General features: G+C 36.2%; 3 protein-coding genes across 3 annotated transcripts; all 3 read left to right on the top strand.

Moving 5' to 3' along the window:
• The first annotated feature begins 1,367 nt into the window (after positions 1-1,367).
• LOC140167019 (cytochrome P450 1A1-like) lies at positions 1,368-17,191 on the top strand. The gene is made up of 6 exons (XM_072190498.1): positions 1,368-1,720; positions 10,349-10,525; positions 10,888-10,981; positions 12,744-12,901; positions 16,554-16,762; positions 17,016-17,191. The coding sequence occupies exons 3-6, from the start codon at positions 10,943-10,945 to the stop codon at positions 17,189-17,191; spliced, it is 582 nt and encodes a 193-aa protein (XP_072046599.1). The 5' UTR covers positions 1,368-1,720; positions 10,349-10,525; positions 10,888-10,942.
• On the top strand, positions 1,561-10,563 carry LOC140167020 (cytochrome P450 1A1-like). The gene is made up of 2 exons (XM_072190499.1): positions 1,561-1,720; positions 10,349-10,563. Exons 1-2 carry the CDS (start codon positions 1,561-1,563, stop codon positions 10,561-10,563), a joined length of 375 nt encoding a protein of 124 aa, XP_072046600.1.
• Positions 17,192-20,394: 3,203 nt separating the features above from the next.
• LOC140165459 (cytochrome P450 2D10-like) lies at positions 20,395-25,874 on the top strand. Its single transcript, XM_072188749.1, has 3 exons — positions 20,395-20,624; positions 23,202-23,300; positions 25,563-25,874. Exons 1-3 carry the CDS (start codon positions 20,432-20,434, stop codon positions 25,823-25,825), a joined length of 555 nt encoding a protein of 184 aa, XP_072044850.1. The 5' UTR covers positions 20,395-20,431; the 3' UTR covers positions 25,826-25,874.
• The last annotated feature ends 1,821 nt before the right edge of the window (positions 25,875-27,695 follow it).

Here is a 27,695-nt window from a genome sequence, read left to right as displayed (position 1 = left end):
CGACATCATGTATATTATAAATATCATATCGAAACTGACGATATTTGGACGATATAATTATGTCTTCTAAATATCATGAAGCTAGATTTATAACTGACGATATTTCTATGATATTTCTGGTAAAACCAGAGGTTCACAAGATATTTTCAAGTGAGACTTGATAGTTGTTTGACGCTCTGATGATATTTTCAAATGAGACTTGATAGTTGTTTGACACTGTCATGATAGTTTTAAGACGATAGTATCGATGATATTTGATATTTTGTGACGATATTTTTCAAAAAGACCAATCCTGCACCTTTATGTAAAATGGGCACAGAAATTTGTCTCAAATATGAATGAATTTTAAGAAACATACGGGATATGATGAACCAATGACCTGACGCCATGATAGTAGGATCTATTAGTCGTTTTATATACAATGTATATACCGTGTTGTCATAATACCAATATTTGACATAATATATAACAAGTAATATGTGACGTGTCATGTCAAAAGAAGACACTTTTGGGCAGGTTATCATTTTTGAGGTTTTTACATATCTTAAATATAGATATATTTTGCTCCACAATGCCGTTTTCCCCAATGAAATCGGACATTCCTAAGTGAAGATATTGAGTTCGTAAGTTATGGTATCATAAAATTGGAAATTGAGATATTGGCCTTTAAAAATATCATTGACAATGTTGAGAGTAGGAATTGCCTTGAATAAATGTCTCAAAAAATACAAGATGCCAGTTATATTCCGGTCTGAAACTATCAGACAATATTTTAAACGTTAAGAACATTACAAATGTGCAACAAACCCAAATTATGAAAAAATCACCCCTGGGCAGATATTTGGCTATTTCTCCATTTACGATCCTGCCCAAAAGTGTCTCCTTTTGACATGACACGTCACATATTTAGTATTGTAAATATGCAGTTCATATGCACAAACGAACACTGATCTTTATGATATTCAGGTTGTTGTACATCTCATATAACATGTCATATAGGAGGTCATATGTGTTGACCTTCTCCTATTGTATTTGTTCATCTGTGTATGGAGAGGATTAGCGCCATTAAAACTCCATCAGTATTTGGGCGTAGTTCAGTGAACTCACCAGATTGCTATTCCAAGTACTTTGATAAATACAGATAATATGTATTAATGGGTCGAGGCGATTGCATTGAAAAACTAATAAATTATTCATAACAGTTACGTAATCAATCGATAGTGCGGACACTTTTCATTTACAAACCACCAAAATTCGTAATCTTTTAGCGTTGGAAAAGAAACCACGTGAATAGAGTGTCATAGCCCTGGCTTACACCTAGAGAAGGTCGAGGAGGGTTAATAGAATAATACAATAGAGATTCCGCAGGTAATCCCGTCGCATCTATTCATAGATGTACAAATGGATGAACAAATGGACTATGTATGAATAATTGCAGAAGTGACACAACTGCCTGAATTTTCAATACACCTCAACGGCTATTTACAGAGCCATCATATCACATGAATTAATCTTGAGTGTTCGCCTACATTCTGTACCCATACTCTCATCACCATCACCATGATATTTGATTTTGTGGAGACCATCTTTACAACCAGCAGTGGAACTATTACCGTGGCATTGCTTACCATTCTCGCATCACTTATTTATTGGAATGTGCGAAGACCAAGGGGGATGCCACCCGGACCTACGGGACTGCCTATTTTGGGAAATTTGCTAGGTAAGTTCATCGTTGACGCAGGTATATTCTAGAATGATGAGAAAGATCCCCTCACTTAATGTATGCTAAAAACTTAGGACACATAAGGGGTTGTGCAGTAATTATGAGCCCTGGTGGGAGGGTAAAATTGTGTTGGGTGGATTTTTAGGCGCGCCGAAAGGTGGGGGAGGGGGGGGGCAATTTTTGGCAAACCGAGAGGGGGGCAAGCGATTTTTGCAAACATTCATAGGGCACCTTTTAAATGAAATATTCTAAAAAGGCTTAGGAAAGCAGTACGGTAATGCTTAAATATGCAAATTATCCTTCTCGCTGTGCTTGCAACATGTATCTAGACCATTTAAGGGCTGGGGTATGAACGTTTGGACAGTATTTATTTTGGGACATTAGAGCACATCAGACATATCGAATTGCATTCTGAATACGAAGAATGTCATTCTGATATCAAATAATTTTGATTTTTGAAATTCGCAATTGAATACACATTTTATGGCAAATCATTAATAATTGATATTTTTGATATTTAACAGTACTTGAAGTAAAATTTATAAATCTGATGATTTATACTTAAAGTGTATGTAGGTGGGATGAAAAGCCGACGATCAATTGAAAATTTTGACCTTTCGTATTGAAGATATGGATTTTTTCCCAAAACACCAAAAAAATTCTAAAGGTCTTTTTGGGAAAAAATCCATATCTTCAATATGAAAGGTCAAAATTTTCAATTGACCGTCGGTTTTTCCTCCTGCTACATACACTTTAAGAATATATCATTAGATTTATATAATTTACTTCGAGGACTGTTATATATCAAAATTTGAAAAATATCAAATTTTTATAATTTGTCATAAAATTTGTATTATATTGTGATTTTCAAAAATGAAAATTATTTGATATCAGAAAGACATGCTTCGTATTCAGAATGCAATTCGATAGGTCTGAGGTGCTCTCATGTCCCACAAAAAATACTGTCGAAACGCAATGAACGCTCCTTTTAGATCCCTTAAGGGGTAGGACAACACTTGAAATTTTGAAATAAGGTAGTTTTGTCTCTAAATCAAACCAAGTTAGAATTGTGGCTTTTATTTGCTTTTTATTTGAATCAAATCGGACATTTGTTTCTAAAGTTGCGGGTAACCAAAGGGAAGAAAGTCACGCGAATTGAATTTTGTCCTATACTAATACACATAATGTATTTCTTATGTATTGTATTGTTTTCAAGGGATGATGTTGGAGGAATTTGGGATAAAAATTCATTTCTGAGTAGTTTAATATGTTTACTGCATATTAAAATGCTAATAACTAGAAAAATTCATTTCTGAGTAGTTTAATATGTTTACTGCATATTAAAATGCTAATAACTAGTATAAATGTTATTTTTGAAAGAAACACGTTTGCTAAAATTGCTACTTAATTAACATATTCAGTGTTTCCAAACTTAAAATGTAATTTTCTGCCAGATGTCGTTTCGCGTAATTTTTTACCTCAAGCGCAGCTTTTAGTCCAGGCCCTGTCCTACAGACCCGTATACATTTTTCAAAGAGGAAAGTTTGAAAGTTGATTCGAGTAAGGTATGCATAGGTCTTCCAAATTTTGTAATGGAAAATTTCAAAAACGGGCAAACTCTGTATATGGCCATTTTTCAAAATGGCCGCCAAAATGTACTTATGAACCAGGTAAAATGACAATAACTCTGAAACTACTTGACTTAGAGGGGTGATTGAGGTGTCTATCCTCACTAAATCAAGGCTGTTTGATTGAATGAAGGGGGTTGCATGGATGTCTGAGGTCTAGGACACCTGGAATCCAAGATGGCCGCCCGTAGCAACCAATAATCATCACATTAGCCAGATGATATGACAATAATTCGGAATCTGCCTGACCTACAAGGGTCATTGAGGTGTATATCCCCACTAAATCAAGGCTGGCTGAGTGAATGAAGGGGGTTTCATGGATGTCTGAGGTCTAAGACACCTGAAATCCAAGATGGCCGCCCGTAGCAACCATAATCATCATATTAGCCAGATGAAATGACAATAATTCGGAATCTGCTTGACCTACAAGGGTCATTGAGGTCTCTATCCCTACTAAATCAAGACTGTCTAATTGAATAAAGAGGATGTCGTGGTTGTCTCATGTCTAGGACACCCACAGAGTTTGCCCGGGTTTGGAAAATGTATACGGGCTATACTGGACTATTTTCTCAGCAACCATTATGTGATTGCTACCAAATTTGGCACGAATGTTGTTTGGAGGGACACATGAAGATATATTTTGAGTGTTATTTTTTGAAAATTAACAGGATTTTGCCAAAAATGGAGGCCATTTATACCAGATCCTAATTGAAATGTAAAAATTCGGCTTCATAACATTTTTAATGTGTATCTAGCTTTGTGCCTGCCAAATTTCAGGAAAAACAAAGTTTGAGAGAGTGTGAAAAACTTGTGCGCAACAAATGTCATAAAAATCAAACATGGCCGCCGTTACCATGGCAACCGGTGATGGCACGACCTTTAAAATAGTGCGAAACAATTTCTTTTGTTCATAAATAAGTTGACCAAATGTTGGTGTCCTAGCATCTATAAGTGTTGCCCTTCCCCTTAAGGTTCGCAAATTGGGATCCAATTTTTGGCGGGTCGAGGGGGTAGGGAGGGGCAAGCAATTTTTGGCGAGCCGTTTGGAAGTTTTACCCGGGGGGAGGGGGGGGGTCATCATTAATGCACACTCCCTAAACTACATGAAAGCAGATATTTAAAGATGTCACTGGAGGACAAAGGGTAAACGAATGGACTATTCCTGAATATATTCTCATTTGGCTATTAATGTAATCAATTCATCATGGACCAAACAGTGGCAAATTTTCAGACACACAAACACCCCACACCCCAACATACCTTCCTCATACACCCACACCCTCCTCATATATACCCCACACCCCCCCAATACACCCATAACAACCCCACACACCGTACTCATGGCTACGTGTCTTGAGCTCGCCCCATTTTGCGTTGCGCAGCCTTTTTGAGCATATTTACATCTTTCGAGCTTGAAATCAACATAACATTTTACATATGTACCTCACCCTATCAAAAGTATACATTTCCTGAAAGGAAATCGCATGAGGAATCCAAATATAGCATTGAAAAAACTATAGGAAGTAGGGTAAAGTTTTCCAGACTGAAAATATCACCTAAAAATTTACTTTTTTATTTTTTATCTTTCAAACCACATTTTTTAAACCTCTGCCCCTACCTATGATTTCTCATCATATTTGAACTCCCCATGAAATTTCCCTTCAGAAAATGTATACTTGTATAGGGGTAGGGTATACTATATAGATATAATTACTGCTTTGGTAAATGACCTCAGATGACCTTTGACATGTGACCTTTGACCCCATGTGTGACCTAAAACATAGCTTAGCTAATACCTCTTCACTCATGGACTCTTGGGTCCAAGTTGCATGGACAGGGACCTTATACTTATGAAGTGGGAGCAATTTTAAAAAATCAAGTGCAATGCCGTGTCTTCCATAGGGTTTGTACAGGCCCGCTTCCGCACCTCCGCTTCTGCCTCCTCCTCCACCCTCAATACTCACAATATAAAATGACACTTCTCCAGTATCCTGCAACTTTATGTCATGAATTTTGCACAGCACAGAGAAGGGAGTTTAAGCTTTAAAATGATACCACAACCAAAGGTGTGGCTTGCATGGTTGTAAAGTTATAGTAAATTTATTACAGAGAGATACAGAAAAACGCAACGCCTCCACCCTATTTGGGAGGCGACTTCAAGACACATGGCCTCATACAAACAAAATATTTTTTCATTATAGATTTTTGAAAGTCTATTTTATTTTTCATTTGAGCAATCTAGCAGTTGATGTTATTGTTGCAAACTGCGCACAGTAATAAAACAATAATTTGTTTAAAATATTTTGTTTTTCTGATGACTTGCAGTTAATGTAAGATTTCTATTTGTGTGGCTATAGTGTAAATGATGATGACGACGACGATGATGATGATGATGGTGATGATGATGGTGATAATGATGATGGTTTAGATGATGATGATGATGATGATGATGTTGTTTTTGTTGTTGTTGTTGTTGTTGATGATGATGATGATGATGATGATGATGATGATGATGATGATGATGATGATGATGGATAATACAACTGATGTCAGATGATTATTAGAGTCGTGATGGTGACGATGATGGCAGTGATGAGGGATTTAATTTAGTATGAAATTCTCAACCCCCCTCCAGCACCCACCAGTCAATGTTGTTTTGATACTGAGACAGGAACGGACAATTGGTCTAGTATTGGCTCCAACATTGCTTGGGGGGTTGTAAGCAATATGAAACATTAATGTTTGCCACTCATGTTACTTGTAATGTTTAAACAAAGAGCACGTTTCTATGGTATCACTCACAGCATGGAAATAGTAGACATGCTCACATTTTCGGCAAGCCCCACGTGTCAAGGCCAAATCGACTTTTACAATGTTTATTGAAGAGATAAGATATGCATAATCTTAGTTTGCGAGAAGATAAGAGGTCAAACGTTTCCATGTTAAAATAGAATTACATGCTAGGCATGTTTGTTCCTCTTTGTCGTTTGTGTATTAATTATCATCATCATCATCATCATCATCATCATCATCATCATCATCATCATCATCATCATCATCATCATCATCATCATCATCATCATCATCATCATCTTCATCATTATCATCATCATCGTCGTCGTCGTTATCATCATCATCATATCATCATCATCATCACCATCATCATTACCTGACTACTAGCCACAACTGAAACCCATACCAAGGAAAATAAAATATCAATTTTGCTGCAAACCCTCAGAGAAAATTAATATACAAATATTTAAAATCGTGTTTTATTACAACGTATCTAATAGTAATAGGAATTTACACACAACCATGACAACTGCTAAATTAAGCTGAAATGAAGAAAACATAGACTATAAAAAAGTCTAAAATGAAAATAAATGTTGTTTTAACAGTTTGCATATCTGAAGTCAGCAGATTGCATACTAAGCTAGCTGAATATTAAGTATGGTTTCATGCTTATCAAAAGGCTTATCACACCATGCCCAGCTAGTATAATTTCATACTTATAGCAGAAGACATCATTGACCAAACACATTGTAAAATATTATTTCGATCAACAAAAATCTGAAATCTATTCTGTAGAAGTAAATACTAAGGAAAAATAAAATAACGGGATCAAAATAAAAAAAAAAGCATGTAGTATTCGAACCCCTGCGGTTAACTTTTCCCGTTTAAATGGTACGCGCTCTACCAATTGAGCTATTTAATGATACTCGATTTGTTTGGGATAATTTAGACCATATCAATGTATGAGTTTTACGGTATGCAGACACAATAAAGATTTTAATACTATGTCTCTATAATGTTTACTGGCTTGCATACCGTGCAATTTTCTATTTATGTCAAGTTTTGGAATCTAATTTGTGAAGAACAGGTCTGAATACCGTGGTTCTCTATTCAATAAGCCAATTATTATTGCATAAAACAAGTGGATTAGTTTTAACACTTTTTATTCGTTTATAATGAATCTATAGTACAAAGGTGCACGTAGAATAACAACACCTCAATAGCTCAGTGGATAAGGAGACTGACAGTTAACGGAAGGGCGTGGGTTCAATTCCCGGCATTTTTTTTTCCATTTGTTTTGTTTTAATTTGCTTTTGCCTATGAATAGGCCTCGTTGTCCGAGTCGTGGGTTCAGCCGCGTAACATGGGTGGCGCTTCGCGCGTCCTAAGTCATGCGTAGCTGCCTCGTTGTCCGAGGAAATGAGCCAGTTCTAGGTAAAGACAATGTACGTGTGCATGGAGTTCGATAATGAACGATAAACCAAATCATATCTATTCAAATTCTTGAGACATCGCTAATTAAAATCTATACTCTCACAGATTTCTTTATTGATCATAATTATTTTTGTTAAAATTTGAACCGACGTAGGTGTCATCTGAGATTTTAAAAGGGATAAGGTGCAGATTTTTAAGTAAAAAACAGGCGACAATGGGACTCGAACTCTAGATCTCGTGATCACAAAGCATTAACAAAACCACTATACACTGTAGGAGGGCCGTTGTTAGTTGTGCAGATTTATTTATAATAAGTATAACGCTAACGGTCGACACAATTAGTTTAAAAAGAAATCAATGTAATTTTCTTTCTTTAAATTTTGTCGACCGTGGGGAAGTTAATGAATCCAAATTCCAAATTTATTTTTACAACCCTAAATACATTGCCAGCAAATATATTCGGAGTAAACCGATAAAATTATGTCTATTTGATACGTTTCAGTTAAGTTTTCTATCACGCCACGGACCATACGTACATTGAATAACTTAATATACATTATAAATCGATTAACTGTTCAGAGAGTTCCTCGTGTCGCAGCGGTAGAGGCTGTGACTTGTGAACTATAATAGGTTATAATGATAGCCATGAGTTCGAATCTTCTGTAGTGCTATTTTTTAATAATATTACTTTTCCTATCCTCTTCTGTACGATATGTTTAAAAGCTTTTTTTACCTCAACTTCTTTCTTTCTTTCTTTCTTTCTTTCTTTCTTTCTTTCTTTCTTTCTTTCTTTCTTTCTTTCTTTCTTTCTTTCTTTCTTTCTTTCTTTCTTTCATTCTTTCTTGTTCATATTGTCAATTTACACTTCTTCTGAATTGTGTAGTTATCCAAATTTCTTTATACACACCTTGCTCCTAGCGAGTGTGGCTCCATACTTACATGTTAGCAATATTCCAAATTGGCCGATGTTTTTTTTTTTTTTTTTAAGTATGATATCATACTTATCGAAAGGACGATACACACACAATTCCCCTAGTAAGTATGTTTTCATGCTAAACAAATACGTCTTCATACTTATAGCAGAAAACATACTTGGCTCATGCCTATATTAAATCATACTTCTAACAAAATATTTTTTCATTATAGATTTTTGAAAGTCTATTTTATTTTTCATTTGAGCAATCTAGCAGTTGATGTTATTGTTGCAAACTGTGCGCACAGTAATAAAACAATAATTTGTTTAAAATATTTTGTTTTTCTGATGACTTGCAGTTAATGTAAGATTTCTATTTGTGTGGCTATAGTGTAAATGATGATGACGACGACGATGATGATGATGATGGTGATGATGATGATGGTTTAGATGATGATGATGATGATGATGTTGTTTTGTTGTTGTTGTTGTTGTTGTTGTTGTTGTTGTTGTTGATGATGATGATGATGATGATGATGATGATGATGATGATGATGATGATGATGATGATGATGATGATGATGGATAATACAACTGATGTCAGATGATTATTAGAGTCGTGATGGTGACGATGATGGCAGTGATGAGGGATTTAATTTAGTATGAAATTCTCAACCCCCCCTCCCGCACCCACCAGTCAATGTTGTTTTGATACTGAGACAGGAACGGACAATTGGTCTAGTATTGGCTCCAACATTGCTTGGGGGGGGGGTTGCAAGCAATATGAAACATTAATGTTTGCCACTCATGTTACTTGTAATGTTTAAACAAAGAGCACGTTTCTATGGTATCACTCACAGCATGGAAATAGTAGACATGCTCACATTTTCGGCAAGCCCCACGTGTCAAGGCCAAATCGACTTTTACAATGTTTATTGAAGAGATAAGATATGCATAATCTTAGTTTGCGAGAAGATAAGAGGTCAAACGTTTCCATGTTAAAATAGAATTACATGCTAGGCATGTTTGATCCTCTTGTCGTTTGTGTATTAATTATCATCATCATCATCATCATCATCATCATCATCATCATCTTCATCATTATCATCATCATCTTCGTCGTCGTTATCATCATCATCATATCATCATCATCATCATCATCACCATCATCATTACCTGACTACTAGCCACAACTGAAACCCATACCAAGGAAAATAAAATATCAATTTTGCTGCAAACCCTCAGAGAAAATTAATATACAAATATTTAAAATCGTGTTTTATTACAACGTATCTAATAGTAATAGGAATTTACACACAACCATGACAACTGCTAAATTAAGCTGAAATGAAGAAAACATAGACTATAAAAAAGTCTAAAATGAAAATAAATGTTCTTTACACCAAACCCACTCCACACAACCACCTCCCTCCTCATACACCCCACACACCTCTCCCAATACACTCCCACCTCACACGCAAATACTCCATACAGCCAGACACCTTCCTTATACACCCCCATCCCACACCATATATGCAAAAACACCATACACCCTTACACCCTCCTCATACATCCCCACCTACACGCACATACCCCGAAAGGAGATGTCAATTCTATAGATACAGCTAATTTTGCCACCAAAGGCCTGTAATTTAGATACTTTAAACATGTTAAAAGTAACAACGTGCTGTCGATGTTAGTGGTAGCAATGGTTATTTCTGAAAAGTGTTTACTTTTTAGTTGAATGTTACGATTTACTGTCCAATCTTCGATGTCCTATGTTATGCCTAAAATGTACATTTGTAAAATGAACATTTTTATGCAGGTTTCAAGAAAACAAACGGTTTTTTTTTTCAGATTTCGGAGATAAACCGCCTTATGTGACGTTTAAGGAAATGACAAAGAAGTATGGCAATGTATTTAGCGTGAAAATGGGACAGCGATGGATGGTAGTTCTCAATCAAATAGATATAGTCAAAGATGCTCTGGTCAGAAAACCAGATGAGTTTGCAGGACGACCTGACTTGTATTCACGTATGTATGTTCGTAGGGTGGGTAAAGATAGGGGCTAAAATATATAGAAATAGGGACTTTGGAATACTAAGTTGTAGCCAGTGGCATAGCCAGCTTTCTTGATCAACGGTGGCAAAATAACGGTTTTTGAAAAAAAAAAAGAAAAAAAATTCCTGGTAGAATCATTTAGACCCGGTATTATCAAATGGGATATATACATCGGATTTTTAGAGAAACTGTCTTCGAGCGTCCAAGAAAGGGGTTTATTAGAACATTGTGAATACTGGCAGGAATGGGCCAAATATCCCCTGAAAGCTTCGACTCGCCTTAATCTTAAAATATTAAACTAATCATGACATCCATTTTTAATACACTTTATTCAGTTGCAATACTCAGCGAAAATCGCAAGAACATTGTAATATCCGATTACAGTGTTTCATGGAAACTTCACAGAAAATTGAGCCATTCTGCAATAAGGTAAGCATGATAAGGTGATTATAAAATACTTTCTAGTTTTGATGCCCTTCATATAGACCTTTTTCCCATCTTCCCATCATGCATTATTCCAGGGGGTATGAGTGTCGCAAAATACATCATTTCCCCGGGGGAGTAAATTTATGTTCATTACGTTCTGGAATACGGACATTTCGGCTGGTGCCTTCATCACAAAAAAGGAATCACCGATAATCATGATAATGGCGCACGATCACTAATACCTTTCGGGGACAAAAAACAACATTTCTATGCCTTATTGACATGGTGTCGTCGTAAAAAAAAGTTTCCTGTTATTGAAACCTAACTTTGTCTACATTTGATAGACCAAGAGGTGAAAAACTAATGACGGGACACGCAGTGATATAATTATCGGCGTCCGTGTCACTTTTTTTTTCGGAGATGAAAATAAAATGTAAAAAGTAATCTCTTACACAGATGTTCTGCATCGCTCCGTAACTGTATCACTCGTGTATTCAATAATTGCATAATTAGTAACATCGATGACCTTTACGATAATCCGCATAATGGAATCAGTATGCCCATATTAAGACATAATAATTGCAAAGACCATCGGATGCACACGATCTATGAGGTTAATTGACTACGTCATACCCCTGAAATAGTGCATTGTGGGATAGAGGAAAAGGTCAATAAGCGATTTGGCGCAGTTGTTCCCTCGCCTTGCACCACTGAGGTCCCGGGTTGAAGCCCCGGCCGTGCCCAAGGACTGTATGTGCACTTGGTTTATCCCGGTTCCATGCTCGCTTTCGCAGGTTTTCTCTGGGATCTCCGGTTTCCCCTGCTAAAAATCGGTGATTAGTTATTTGGCTATCAAAAACTTCCTTCACCCAATGGAATTTGGGGAGCTGCACAGATAATTGGAGATTATTACAATCTAAGTGCGGATAGGTTTGCACCAGGTTCGGTAGCAACTGGCCTAGTTGATGCGATCTGATTGTGATGATTCACCAATATCAGCGACATTACAGCGCTGTGAATCCTCCAAGATCTGGAAAAAGGCGCTATATAAATCCGAAATTTATTCATTTATTTATATATTTAAAATTCTCAACATTTTTTTCACGATTGCAATGTACTTTAAGGGGGTACTACACCCCTGCCCAATTTTGTGCCTAATTTTGCATTTTTCTCACAAATTATAGCGCATTGGTGACAAGTTAGATATGTATATTATAGGGGCAAGGACTACAACTACTGCACTGGAAATTTTATTTCAGCACAAACAACAGTTGTGGAGTTACAGTCAAAAATGAGGGAAAACCAATATTTGATCGATAACTACTTGCCTTGAGTTGCTGAATTTTCAGTGCAGTAGTTGTAGTCATTGCCCTATAATATACATATCTTACTTGTCACCTTTGCCCTATAATATTTGAGAAAAATGCAAAAATAGGGACAAAATTGGCCTGGGGTGTAGTACCCCCTTAATAGACATATCCTTTAAAACTCAAGTCCAAGGTGGTGTATATGTGACAAAATTTGAGATTTTTGATGTTCGTTGTCTTTCTATGGGGTGTTCATAAATCATTGAACCGACCTGCCTCATTACTGATTGGCTGACACGTATTGGCGATATAGGAGCTGGAATGGAATAGCTATTTTCATTTGTTTGACCGAAGCTCAAAATTAAAAAGACACATTATATATGATATTGAAAACTTGGTGGTAAAAATAAAAATATATCTCATGTAAACGTCCTGATATTACTTTAACATTTTTCCAGAAATTTTGCGACTGGAAAAAATTGGAAAGTATCGTTCACGAAGTCACAGAACTCATAGGAAAACGAATAGATGAGCAGCATGGGAAGCCCATCGACCCTAAACAAGTGGTATGCCTAGGTATCTACACCATGCTTGGTAGGCTTTGTTTTGCACACAAGTAAGTGTATTAAAGATAAAAGATGTTTATGATTTGGATGCACTAGTCATAAGGTATGCATGTAAAATTCACGAATATATTTTCATGAGCATCATTAACTTGGTAGACAAACATAATATTCTTACCACTCCATACACCCACACACCCTCCTCAAACAACCCCACCCCACACACAAACACCCGACACACCCCCACACCCTCCTCATACACCCCGCTCAACACACAAATACCCCATACACCCACACACACTTCTCATACAACCCACCACACACACCCTCCACCCCCTAAACAACCCTGTGGTCAATGGTTACATCCCTCGTCAAAAAGCTTTGCTGGGTAGGGAATCTGCCAATCTTTGGATTCAAAACTACCTGAATGACAGGAAGCAGTTTGCACTTCGCTAATTAAGTGCGGTTTCCCTAGGTTTTCCTAGCTCCCTTTTATTAATGACCTCCCCAAGTGCGCCCCAAAACTCATTTTTATCATGTTAACAGATGATACTAATATAATCTATTCGTAAAAGGACAAGAAAAAATCACTTGAATCTATGTTAAATAAAGAACTTAATGTTTTAATCTGGTTGGTTTAAACTAAACAAACTTTCTCTAAATATTAGAAATACTAATTTCATTTTATTTGAAAATAACATATCCGCTTTCCACCGTTAACCATTAAAATTCGCATTGACAAATTAATTGAGCAAGTTGATGTTACTAAATTTCTTCTAAATATCCCTTATCACAATTGTCTCGAAATATAATGGTAAGAAAAAATCAATAGAAAGGTTAGGCCATTCCTCCCTCTCAAGCTTTGATCGCTCTTTACAATACTCTTGTTTCGTCCTATCTTAATTACTGTGTCATAATCCCGGGTCCATGATCGGGGCTGACAAGGAAGAATAGATGATTAATTGTATTTTCAACTGATTGAGTATCCCAGGTTAAAGAAGAAATAAAGCAAACAAACAAGAACAATTCCCACCGCTATACACTTTTTAATGCAAAAAATCTCATTATCAGAATACGTACCTACTCAGTTTGACCCTTTATTAAATTCTGTCCGGACGCTTAAAATCCAAGACCTTAAGGTTATACAGGATTTTGAAATTTTGTGTAGGCAAATTGGCTGCACATAGCCACCTAAAATAATTTGTTTTTCAATAAATAAACATGGTAGTCCTAAAAATAGTACTTCATCTTAAAGTTGACACTCTAATGATTATTATTGTAATACTTTAAACGTCATAGCTCATACACAAATGTACTTTGTAAGTGTTTCAATTTGTGTTCAACTTCTCGAGCATGAGGTTTTTTTGGGAAAGAGGCCAGGAAAATATGGGGAGAGGGACCGATTTCATTGCGATTTCGGATATGTGTTACAAACAAACCAATGAAATAATGTACCTATTTATTCTTTCGATAAGTCGTCCTGATTTGAAACAGCAAGCTTACATGTTCACAGAAATCAATGAAAATGATAGGGTAAATGTCGTCTTTTTTGCAACGACAATATTAATGTGATGTGCAACTATATCGACACAATTATTCCCTACATTATTTCTTCGAAGTATCAGCTAACACATGCATATCAAAATTTTATGAATCAGCTAAGGGAAATATTAAAAATAATTTATTTTATCTCAGCATATCAGGCCAAATGGTCCAAAATGGAGTTTTGAGATATGCACAAATTTAGTTTCAAGTACTCACATTTTCTGCTATTTCACAGTATCTATTCACAATCCCATAATATTCTAGGTGCAGTGCTCCTATACTACTGATAATCCTTACTGCATGGGAAGTATCAATTGATTTTCACAAAACTTGCAGAAATTGACAAATTTCTGCCAAAATCTCCACACAATTGATATCATGTTCAAACCATGTGCAAAGTTGTTTACAATGCTAGTTAGTGTTGCCAGGGCCAAGGTGATAGTACTTTATTTTAAAGATTTTGTCTACTCATGCTCCACTGTGCTTATGCTTCAGTGATTTTAGAAATCAAATGAAAATGATAGGATTGCCAGTTCATGCACTGGCAACACATGAAAACAAAAATCACTATAAGGGGGCACATCACTAAATAAATGTCCCATTGAAATACATGTGAAAATACAAGAAAGTAACCAGGTGCGTAATAATTATGAGTCCTGGGGGAGGGTAGAATGGGGGAGGGGGGGGGGAAGCAGTTTTTGGCAATCATTTACAGTGCATCTTTATAAGGCTTAGGAAACACTACAGAAACACTCAAATCTGCAATAAATTTCCTGCTTGCATCATAATATCTAGGCCATTTAAAGTTTGCATATTGGCCGAGAACAGGGGAGGGTGACGGGAAATGTTGGCATACCTTTTAAAATCTAACCCACGGGCCCCCCATGTATATTTGGGATTCCCCCTTCCAAAGAAAATGATAGCCCCTCAAACATTCTCTTTCTTCCATGAGTTACACCAAATGCGGAAGGATTTAGTGTAATGTCCCCTTAATACAAGAACTGTCTTTAAAAAAGAATTGGTGCTGTGGGATATCTAGAGCAAATATTGATATACAAAAATAATTAAAAAATACTTTGTTGATACAATTTTTTCAATCTATATCTCTGAGATGCTTAATATATACATATATATACTTCATAAATAAAAAATAAAAAACAAAAGACAAGTTGAGTGGAATTTTCACCCTACGTAACCTTAACATTTTGCGGGACATTTTCCAAGCAGCCCGATTTATTTTCAACTACCTCCATATCCAACTACCATCTCATACTACTGATCCCGACTATTTCATAACCAACAAAGACATCCACACCAACGACACCTGTTTCCTGTAATCCTTACCAATACCAGGCTGGCTGAGAATACCTTTAGGATTCAGGGCGCTCTGCTTTCGAACTCTCTTGATTTTCCGTGAAACAGTCTCCAACACTGGTTATTTCCAAACATTGACTTTTACTCTAAATCTTTAAATCGACTCTTTTATAAGGTATCAGCCGGACAATTTTTTTAAAAGGACATATATTGTAGTAATTGCCTTTCTAGTTACATTGACGGTATTGTTAGAATCAAATACTTTTGCTAATTATTGTAATTAATTGATTAAAGTCATCAGTGGAAGTGGTCTTGTTTCTTACTTGTGCTATAGTAACGTCACATTGCGCACATTGGGCAGGCGCTTATAGGTCGTGTGATAAGCGATATTGGCAACACGGAAATCAACGCGAAACGGAACAAGAAAATCGAAAACAACGTAAATGTACAATCATTGCTGTTTCAAAGTAGCCCGCCAAAGTCATGGAGGTAACTCCGAGGTCATGCATTGGATTGTTTTGAATGAGGAATACTACGGGAACCAGCTCCTTTTGTTAGAATCATACATGAGTGAAGTGGATAACCTCCATAGGAAAAACTAGCATTGCCCACTCGGCTGTATCGATACTTGAGCTGCATGGGCTATTCGCCGTAGAAGTGACGTAATTAATCGGATTAACTACCATAGCAAGAGATGAATACAATTATTTTAAACAATGATGTGAATTGAGATGAATACAAATGAACTTCAACTTGAATTGAGTAGCCTATACTTGTGTATAATAGTGCACAATAGTCCCCGGGTTCTGCTCTCAACTCAAAATCTGTAGTAATTCATATTTATAGGTACGAATTGGATGATCCAAGGATTACGTGGTTCGTTCGCCTGAGCCGTGAGACGCTTGAAGCTCTTGGAGTGGGCATGCCGGCTGATTTTTTCCCTGTCTTGCGATTTCTTCCTACCCCTGGTATCCGAAAACTGAAGCAGCTTCTAGAAGAAAGTTTCAACTTTTTGTGTGATGAATTGAAACTTCATCGCGAATCATTTGACCCATGTACGTAAGTTTTTGACGTTGAAAAATAATAATATTTGTAAATCCTCTATCTGCCCTGCACACTCTCTCAAAGGAGATTTGGTGCCCTGTTTTCGACTACGCCTCGTCTAATATTTTAAAACTCATAGCTCGATCAATAAATATGGGCTCGATCGATCGAATTTTATATCAAACTATTGCATTGCATTGCTATACAATACGCAGTTTTATTATAATGCTCAAAAGCCTGATATGAATATTGTTGTTTCTGCAGGCAATATTCGCGACATATTTGATTCGTTACTTCTGGCACAGAAGGAAACTATAGACGAAAGCAGCGATCTCGTGGACTCCCTTACTGACACACATCTGGTAGGAACCGTCGGTGATATTTTTGGAGGTAAATATCAGTCCAATACATGGGTACGAGCTGGTAAGGTCCCAGAATAGGACCTACGATTATAAAACAAAGACTATTCATTAAACTTGGGAAAGGGTACCCTCGCTGTGCTCGCTGTGGATTCAAAATGTACACAGATTCCTTTGATGTTGACCTTCAGTGGCGTTAGATCATAGTAAGTTTATAATAATGATGAAGATAATATTGTTATTTAGCGTATTTTGTATTTTTAGTAAGTATAGTATAGTGTGTATTTGCATTTCCACCTGTTGCTACAATATAATATTGAATAACAATATAATATATTATTAGTAATATTAGATTCGAAAAAAATTACCTCGTTGTTGGTTATATTATTTTTCAAATTCACCTAACATTGCTTAAGGTAAACAGTCTATCTGCTGCATGCCCGACAAACTTTTTTAAGCACTCATTTAAAGGGCAGGTCTATAGCAAAAACAACATATCATTGGCAAGGTAATATTATGAGGACAATGAAAATGACTCCTTTTTTGAGAAAATAAGACGTTTAAAATTGATATTCCGCAAAAAACCAACTTAAGCGGTGAGTTCCTTCGAACGAGACAGATTTGGCCTAGAACACCAGTGACGTCATACGTCAGAACTGCTGCTGTTCACAGAAAAAAATCCTAATTAAGTATTACAAATTTCATGGTTTTTAAACATATGGATAAAATCAGCCGCTTCTTTTTTATATATTAGACAATTGTGATATTACAATTCATATGTATATCAATATCATGAGAAATATTAGGCCTAAAAATAAATACATAATTTGAGCTTGGAATTTCATCTGAGACTATCATATAAACCGTGTTAGTCCACAAGCTCATGTATCTGATTTCCCTGTATATTGCAATGCTATAGTTTCAGTTGGATGAAATATTACAAAGCAAACGCATAGTAACAATTACTGCGTGGGCTTTGTTCCCGAAAGAGAACAATAGCGTGCATATTGTTATGCAGCATTGTTATGGTAAGTGATAGTACAACCCATTGTTGCTAATGTCAAACTTGTCAAAGTGATTGTGATTGTATGATGAGAGCACGATAAAGTGTCCGCTTCATTTACCTACGTCATCAGTCAAACGGGGAGAACACGTACGCTTCAAACAGGGGAAGAACACGTACGAGGCTGACCTTTACCCACACAATTTCTCCTTTTTCAGGAGAAATACGCACAAAAAATGGCAACAAGTGACAACTTGTAATGTAATCATTATTCTCTTCGAATAGAGAAACTTGTTTTTGCTATAGACCTGCCCTTTAATATCAATAATACATCCCGACTGACTAGATTGATATATGGTGCCATGGTGGAAGGTCAGGTCAGATGTCAAAGTTTAAGTTTCCGTTACTTCATTTACTACTTGTAGGGGAGACCGGGGCGTGTCCACCCTATTTTTTCCAATCTCGCCTAGAGAGGGCAATTCTCATGTTAGAAGGCTATAGTTTTATAGCGTTAAAGCTGCATACTGTAGCTAAATACTACCACATTTGTAAGAACATAGAGCTTTCAGTAACGGCAGGAGAATGGAAAATAAAAATCACGCTGCAAGGGCGGATTTGCAGCGTAACTTTGCATAATACGCAGATGGAGCGAATCTGCCCGGGAGTCCGCCTGGGGAAAACACAGGACGGACTTGCCCCTTTCCATACAGGGCGGACTTGCCCCAACGGTAGTTTTTTGCTTGACCTCGTGTTATGCCTACTAAACACAAGATGTCGATCTTTTAATTACACAAAATGTTGGGCAAAACGTTCACCTTCCAAATAAATATAAGAATGAAAACCGTCTCTGCAAGGTCTTGAGATTATTACAATATTACTAATTCTAAAAAAGTAAACTTCCTTGACTCGGTAACGTTTTATGACGATAATTTCTGTGCCGAGATGTGTCGGACTGTCTTGTTTTCTTGGATACTTAGCTGTAACGTGTGCCAGCTAATTACATCATCACTGTACTTTTCCAGCAGTCACGAGATCAGAAACACGGGGTGGGCGGATTTGGCCCGAGGGCGGACTTGCCCCGGTCTTCCCTGTTTCATATAATCTTATACAAGATACACATTCCCTTCACATTATTACCAACGAGTCCTTATTTCGATACTACTATTAATCCATTCCCATATGCATATTAGACTTTCTGTTAAAACAAAATACTGCTCTCTGATGGGACAATAGAAGTTGACCCATTTCCGGTATTCCTTGACCTTTCCAGGGGACGTTTTGAATCTCTTCAACATAATAGATTTGGTAAACTATCGACTCTGTTATGTGGACGTGGTGACTTTAATACAAAATACACGATCGATAGCTTGCCTCGTTTTGTAGATCGCAAACTAACGAAATTCGCCATAGGTTTGTGTTGCTAACAGAAAACCCGTGATTTTGTGTCAACCACCCTAATCAGCCCCATGTATTAGCTATGCACAAGTTTGACTAGTAGTGTGAAAAAATATCAAAGTATCAAAGTTTATCACAAATCCAGCACTTATGTCCAGAACTTGCAATATTCAACATTTTTCCAACAAAACCTCCACATTAATCCCTGTAGTTCCGTGGGTAGTAGAACGGCACACTAAAAATATATGTGACCAGCTCCAACAAAACCCGGAACAAGTCGCCAGGCATGTTTTTGAGTTATAGGTCTTTAAAGATGACATTCCCCTAAAAAAAAATCAAATTTTGGAATTCCTAATTTCATGGTATTTGACCTTGGGCCTATATAAATGGACTTTCAAATCCTTGAAGTAGGCCTACTTATTAAAAAGAGGTTTATTTAATCAATAATTGACAGTTGAACTATGATAATCCATATGTGTAAAGCAGGAAACTATTAGCCCAATTACTCAGAATAGCAATTTCACGAAAACATCAAGGTATCATTTACAAAATTATCCATATCTTGAAAAGTATTGATGCTTTTTATATAATTTTGGTATCATTTTAAAGCTTATTGTCCCGTGTTTACATTTTATGCAAATTATGAAATGCGACTTGTTCCTGGTTTTGGCAGAACGGGTCACATATAGGTATGACTTGTTGTTCGCGACCGATTCGCAAACACTCCACCACCCTAAAAGTGGTCGAGACCAAGGAGGCCGTTGAACTAAACTAAAAGTAAATCAAGGGAGTAAATCAAGAGAAAATGAAATTGCTTAACAAATTGCCATTATTTGTACAATTAATGTATGCCATACTGTTTATTTGCAATCAAAGCGGGAACAGATACAACTATCGTTACACTCCATTGGACAATAGCTATTATGGCAGAATATCCTGACATACAAAAGAAGGTAGCCATGGAAATCGAAGAGGTCGTAGGTCATGAGAGACTGTGCTCTTTGGAAGATAGAGGGCGCCTACCATATACAGAAGCAACCACGATGGAAGTTTTACGCTTCAGTTCTATCAGTCCATTGGGTGTGCCACACGCAACAACATGTGATGTTATGTTAGGTAAATATAAAGTCATGTTTGTGTGTGTACGATGGGTGTAGGTCAAACATATTGTCGTTATAATGACATACCGGCGTATCAGCCATTTTGACAAAATGAGATAAGTTTCATAATCTATGTATCTATATATCATTGATTAATTAAGTATTATCACTAATTATGTCACTGAATGGGAAAATTGTGCACAACATTCCACATTTTTGGACGACATAGTGACATACCAGTGACATACACCCCATACATCACTATGTCATAAATATGCGAAATACGCCATTATCTCGGTATATTGCGGCTGTGTAGTTAATACGGATATGAATTCAATCACCATTCGACATACTGACGTATCACGTGTCATATATCAATTTTGAATGGAGAACCATATTTGCACGACAATTTACAATTAATTGGTAAACAGCAACAATGTATTTTATACATTAAATTTAAGTTAGATATTTATTTTTTCATATCAATTCAAGAAAAGGGGGACATTTATATCGAGGTAATAGAGAGATTGCGAAATTTACGTGAAACGTGACACGGGAACGCCAACGGCAAGCTACATTAGTCGAAAATCGGTTATTATGCCCTCTAGAGGGTGAAATCTATTGTGAATTGGTCAATCGTGGAATTACCGTAAGGCGATTACGTTGCGGTTGGTAGCAAAAAATGACGTTCCAAAATGACAAAAAAACGCATTATAAAATGCAGAAAAATGTTATGTTTATCTTTATGAAGCGAATCAAAGTATCCTAATAGAACAAGTAGAGTCCGACATGTAATAAAATCCATTTTGGGGGTTAAAATTTGATCTCGTATAGACAAGAAGAAGTGAACAAATTTCGATTTTTTTCGACGCGAATTCGAACGGGCAGATTGCCTATTCATTTGTGTGTGGAAAATGCCGTCCAAAAATCAGCTTGCGAAGAGGCGTTTTAGGCAAGATTGTGTCGTGTTACGGCATAAATGCGGTATAATTGTCTGTTTGGGCATGGTCTACGGTTTGGGACGGGGAACAGAAGTTCGTGCAACGCTATTTTTCCCCTTGCTTTTTCGTTGTGCATTAAACAGCTGTCAAAGTGTTTTGCTTATGGATTTACTATTCAGCTAACTCAAAAATGTTTTTAAAACATGATAATGCATATGTTTTTGGTTTTAGTTCAAACATTTTTATAACATATCGATGTATGTTTACATAAAAATCATGAAAACTCGTGTTATACTGAAAAAATAATACAACAACATTTTAAGCCAAAATTCGAAATGCTATAGTAAAATATCATTTGGCAAACATATTTAAGTGTCTATAGTGTTAGAACGTTTATCAGCAAGTTTTGAACAAAAGGTTTTTTGAATGTTATTAAAACGTTTAATGCCCTTGACCCTCACATAACCTTTAACCCGACATTTAACGTTTTCTGTAATATTTGTGTTTGCTGGGTAGTAATCGAACTAGGCATATTAGATTATCTATTTTCATTTTGCTTTAGAAAGTAAACAGGGTATTATTTATATGATAATGGAGTTTGTTTCTTGTTATTCGAATAATATACATCAAGACTTCCTAGGCATCCAACACCAAACTCTGTTTAGATTATTTAGACAAATAGCATACACGTGTGAACATAGGCCTATACTCATGTTCCAATAGCCCGCAAAACTCAAATATCGCTAATCTGGACTGAATGCTTACAGCCAGTCGCATTTGCATATCAATACCGAGGAAAGTAGTTCGATGAAAGAAGATAATCTTCTCTGGTTCGATGCACCCAAGGTGAATCAATGGGTGCTTCCTAGTACCTTTAGATTATTTGTCTCAGCATAGCGCCATCATGATTGCAATTGCGTTTACACGTAGTCTTGGTTCAGACTCTATGCGGCTATCACGAACATACTAGGAACGACGAGCGTTAGGACCGACACAAACTGGCTGTGTAGGAGGCTAGTTTGGATGTGAACGGGACTATGACGTTCTACCGCAAAATGCAGAAATCCGTAACCCGTATGGCGTTTGCAGTGAACGCCTCTCTGCAATCTCTCTATCATGTGACAAACGCGTACGCCACTAAGTCATCCGAGCGACGCGTTTATAGCCGACATTACCACAGCGTTGTTTTTCTTTTTCTTTCTCTATTATTATTATTATTTTATTATTATTATTATTATTATTATTGTTATATTATTGTTATTATTGTTATTATTGTTATTATTGTTATTATTGTTATTATTATTATTATTATTATTATTATTATTATTATTATCATCATTTTTTAAATTTAAATACTATAGAAAGGTCACCTAAATATTAAAAAGGGAAGGGCATATTTTATATTTATAGTTTATATAATCTATGGTATCAAAAAATAATACGAAATAAATTGCAAAACTAAAACAGCATCAACTGCATAACAAAAGAGAATGCTATCACTCTGCACTTGAGTGCTACGTATTACCACTTTAAGACATGACTCTTGTACAGTGCCTAATATTAACACTTCAGTATGAGGTTAGGTCTTTTGCTCGTTTCAGTATATGAAGAAGCCTCAGCTGCCTGGCCACTTATTTTCAATATATTTTCAGATGACTTTCAAATTCCAAAGGACACCATGGTTTCCATTAACCATTATGCGCTGCATTTTGATGAAGAGATTTGGGATAAACCGAAACTCTTTAAGCCAGGTACGTCACAGCTATTGTCCATTCATAAAAATGTTATTTATAGAAAATCATTTGCAGGACACATTCAAGCAGTGAAATGAAAAACCATGCCCGTCACTCAATTAATGGTAGTTGAGACCTTTCCGAAGTGAACATCAAGTCCATAAAAAAACATTGCTCTGTTTTCGTAACCGGACCTTTCAACTCTAATTTTGTAATTATATAATTTACCTCAAATCAATATACAGCCAATTTCAAGGTTTTTTTTCGTTTGATGTACAACTTACATATCATATCACGTGTGTCTGCTGTGCTTGGGCACCACATTCAAGTTGGTCATATAATGATAACAGCTAGTGCCCGGTTAGGTATCGATGACTCTTTCTATCATAAACTGTATTGAGTATAATACAAGAGTCATTCAAAAAGTTCTACCTACATCACAACATCACTTACGTGCCAGGATATTGAAATTACCCATGATTATTCTCTTATATCTTGGCTACAAAATAAAAGTTAATTAAAGTATGATTGGTGGTTGTTAAGATACGTTGGTTAAAGTGAATTACAGATTTAGTACATGAAAAGAAAGGCTAATTTTTATCAAAACGGTTGCCATTATCTATGTGGAAATAACCCGGGGAAATCAGTACCGATTGATTACTGAAAATGATTAAAGCAATTTATTTTTGTTTAAATAATTTAATCAATATCTAATGCTTGCAGATAAACTCAACCCAGAAAGTATCGAAACGATTATAGATGGTCAGATATATCGGGAACTGAAATATATAGCAACAACTTATTTAACATGTTTAATGTATATAAAGCGCAGTTTTCACCTGCGCATTTTGATACCTCTTTTGTTGCTCTACAATATCATTTGGTCGAGTTATGGGCGCTTGAGTGGTTTCAAGTCGGATTTTGAAAGTTGCATTAAGCTCCTATTCAAGACATCTTGCTCAGAGCATGCGACGACGAATCCAGGCAGTGATAGACAGTGATGGCGGGCACACCAAGTATTGAGGTGTCAACAGAAAGAGTTCATGAGATAAGTCAGAGATAGGTAAAGGGTAGCAAGTATTGAAGTTGGAAGTCGAAGGAGTAAAATAAAGTAAAGTTCATGGTTAAGTAAACAGACCACATCGGTGTCCTTTGCCTTGATTGTGTGTGAGTGTACAAGACGAACGCATTTGGCTTGAATAGGAACTAAGTGCAACTTTCAAAATCCGACTTGAAGCCACTCAAGCGCCCATAACTGGACCAAATGATATCGTAGAGCAACAAAAGAGGTATCAAAATGCGCAGGAGAAAGCTGCGCTTTATATACATTAAATACGTTTTTGCTATATATTTCAGTTCCCGATATATCTGACCATCTATAATCGTTTCGATACTTTCTGGGTTGAGTTTAGTACAGTTTTATTGGGTATCATGTCTTTTGCACAACAAAACCGATACATGTTCACAATATCCTTCATATTTTAACCCTTTCCATAGGTTGTTGACTTCAATCGGGTGAGCACTTGTTGTCAAAGTTATATTAATTGGTTCATAAGTTAAAATCAAATTAATCTTACAGGTTTTGTATTATTAAAATATACACAAGGTTATTAACAAACTGTTCATCTAATTTCCACGTCAAGGTCCATCCATAGCTTAAAATAGAACGTAATTACAAATTATTTATATACAAAAGATTTGTTTGTCTCTTGAACACTTCGATGTTTTCTTCTCATATAACACATATTCATTTTGTTTTAAAGTCCCAAGGCTTGTTAGGGAGCTCATATAGGACCACAGTATTTATTCTGGGTAAGCAGTTGGACAACCACAGTACATCTTGAAAACATATTTATGGCAAATTACCCAAAGTTACAATAGGATGATTACTAAACATATCTTAATAACCAAAAATCACATTCTCATCAAATAACTTTTATTTTGTAGTATAGTCATGGGTAATTTCAATTGCCTGCCACGTACGATCACAGAGATGTGATGATGGATGTAGAACTTTGTGAATGACCCTCATAATTAGTATTATTAGTAGCATAGCCTTATCGTTTTTTATTTAAATATTTAAAACGAAAGTACTTTGTTCAGGGTACGATACAAAAGGCTATCGATACATATCGGGGCACCTATAGCGTCAGCCGATAGCGTCATCATCAGTGACCAAATGAGTCGTTTTACCAATATTCTGTGAATGCTATATACCTGATAATAATATAGCATGATTATGAGTTTGGCTGATTTGTCATAACCCTATATCTTTAACAGAGCACTTCTTGGATGATTCTGGTTCAGTACGTCAGCATCCCAATAGTTTCTTACCATTCTCAGCCGGAAGAAGGTCATGTCTTGGAGAATCTCTGGCAAAAGCAGAATTGTTCCTGATTTTTACCTGGTTCGTGCAGAACTACGAGATCTCAAAAGCACCTGGCGACAAAGTTGAATCCTTGTTGGGCCGCATTAAGTCAGGGCCAAGCGTTGTGCGGGAGTTGGACCCCTATGAGGTCATCATGAAGAGACGTACATATTAAATGGGCATATTATTCCCAACAAACACAAAACTTTTTCGACATCATTCGCAAAAGGTTAGAAAAGATTGTCAGAAAACGTTTTTAAAAATGTCGGGTTATATAAAGGGACATATAAATGGTATAAAACGTTTTAATAACATTAAAAAACATTTGCTGATAACCTACTGCAAATATTCTAACATCATATGTTATTTAAAGCCATAATGTGTGATTTGCTCCATAGCAATGCCCTCATTTCTTTTCGAATTTATACTTTTTGTACCATTGTAATGGCCATTGGTGTACATAAATGCCCTATGAAGACTAAGCCTGAACATAATAATATCAGGTATCCCCGGTTTTTCTGAGCTCACCGATCGAGTGCTGAATAAATACGTCGCCTGCGTGTGCATATTGAATCATTGAATAAGTGACGTACCGTATAAACTGTATGCATATCGCTGTTCGTACATCACACCAGCTGCGTGTAGCGCTGCCAATAATCATGATAAATAATACGATTGGCGAGATTATACACGCATTGTTGGCGCCGTACGTCGACTTGACGCATAAACTTTGTGTGTATCGCTATTTGTTTTATACGTCTTGTTTGAATCCCATCAGCTGCGTGAAGCTCATCCCGATAATCATGATAATTATAATCTGCGAGCTAAATACACGCATTATAGGCGCTGGAATGAAATAGCAATTTTTTTTCGTTTCATCTCATTTGTTTGGCTCGAAATTAAAAAGGGGACAATGTGATCAGTAGCTATCAGTGAAAACTAACATAAAAACTAAATAGGAATCTATTTTTTATTTAAATAAATAACTAAATAGGAATTTTATTTTTTATTTTTTATGCAAATCACACATTATTGCTGTAAGTGTTGACAAAATATTTGGTAAAAACGTTTGCAAAACTTATTTTAAATTAACATTATTTGAAAATATTTTTTTAAATATTGTTATAGTGGGTTTTCATACAAAACGTTTTAGAACGTTTCCATGACCGTTATATAACCCCACATTTAATGTTAGCAAAACATTTATATTATAACGCCGGTCGTGCGGGGCTCACAACTGGGTTACGGGAATTAATTGCAAAGTATTAATCAGACAAAAATACACGCAAGTATTTTACGTTAATACCCAAGCTCCTCTTAATGTTGTAAGTTTCGGCACGCAGGCCTATGCAGTACGTTTTCTCTAAGTATTACCGATATTCACCTGAATATCATGAATCGAGTAAGGCTATCGAGAGCTACTCTCTCGGTTAAGACCAACGGTCTGACTCCAGTCTAGGATCTGATTGACTCTTCTCGAGTTTGGGACCTCTATTTATCTGTTTTTGGAGGCTGCCACGTCAGCAGAAATGTTGGTTACGAAACCATTACTCAGCAGAAATTATGGTTATGAAATTTGTTGACGTGGAGCTTATAAATTTGGTACGTTCAAAACAATTTAATACATTATCATAATTAACATTAACGTGTCATTTAGTGCCAGGGGGAACTTGTCTACCAAATTAAGAATATTCGTCCTTGATTCGTCCACCGATTCCTGATATCACACGTGGATGATCTTGTTAAGTTGTATGAACCATAATCATAATTAGTAATCTTAACACACATTAACACGGCTTATCCGTTGGAATTGCCCTAAATCGGGTTACTATCATAATAGTCTTTGTTGCTCCATTATTATGAACACGGAAACTCTGGTAGAAAATATGTACCTATTGTTAGGTGTTTTTAACCAAAGTTGTAAACATCTATTTCCGTGAGAAAATACATGATCTAAATGAAAATAACTTGGGACTGAAGAATTTGTTGGCCTAATTTGTTTCATGATAAATTATGATAAATTTAACGAACTGGCAATGAACTTC

Source organism: Amphiura filiformis, chromosome 12, assembly GCF_039555335.1.
Source record: "Amphiura filiformis chromosome 12, Afil_fr2py, whole genome shotgun sequence".
Classification (NCBI taxonomy): domain Eukaryota; kingdom Metazoa; phylum Echinodermata; class Ophiuroidea; order Amphilepidida; family Amphiuridae; genus Amphiura; species Amphiura filiformis.
The sequence above is the reverse complement of the archived record's forward strand: the minus strand, read 5'-3'. Positions and strand labels throughout refer to the sequence as shown.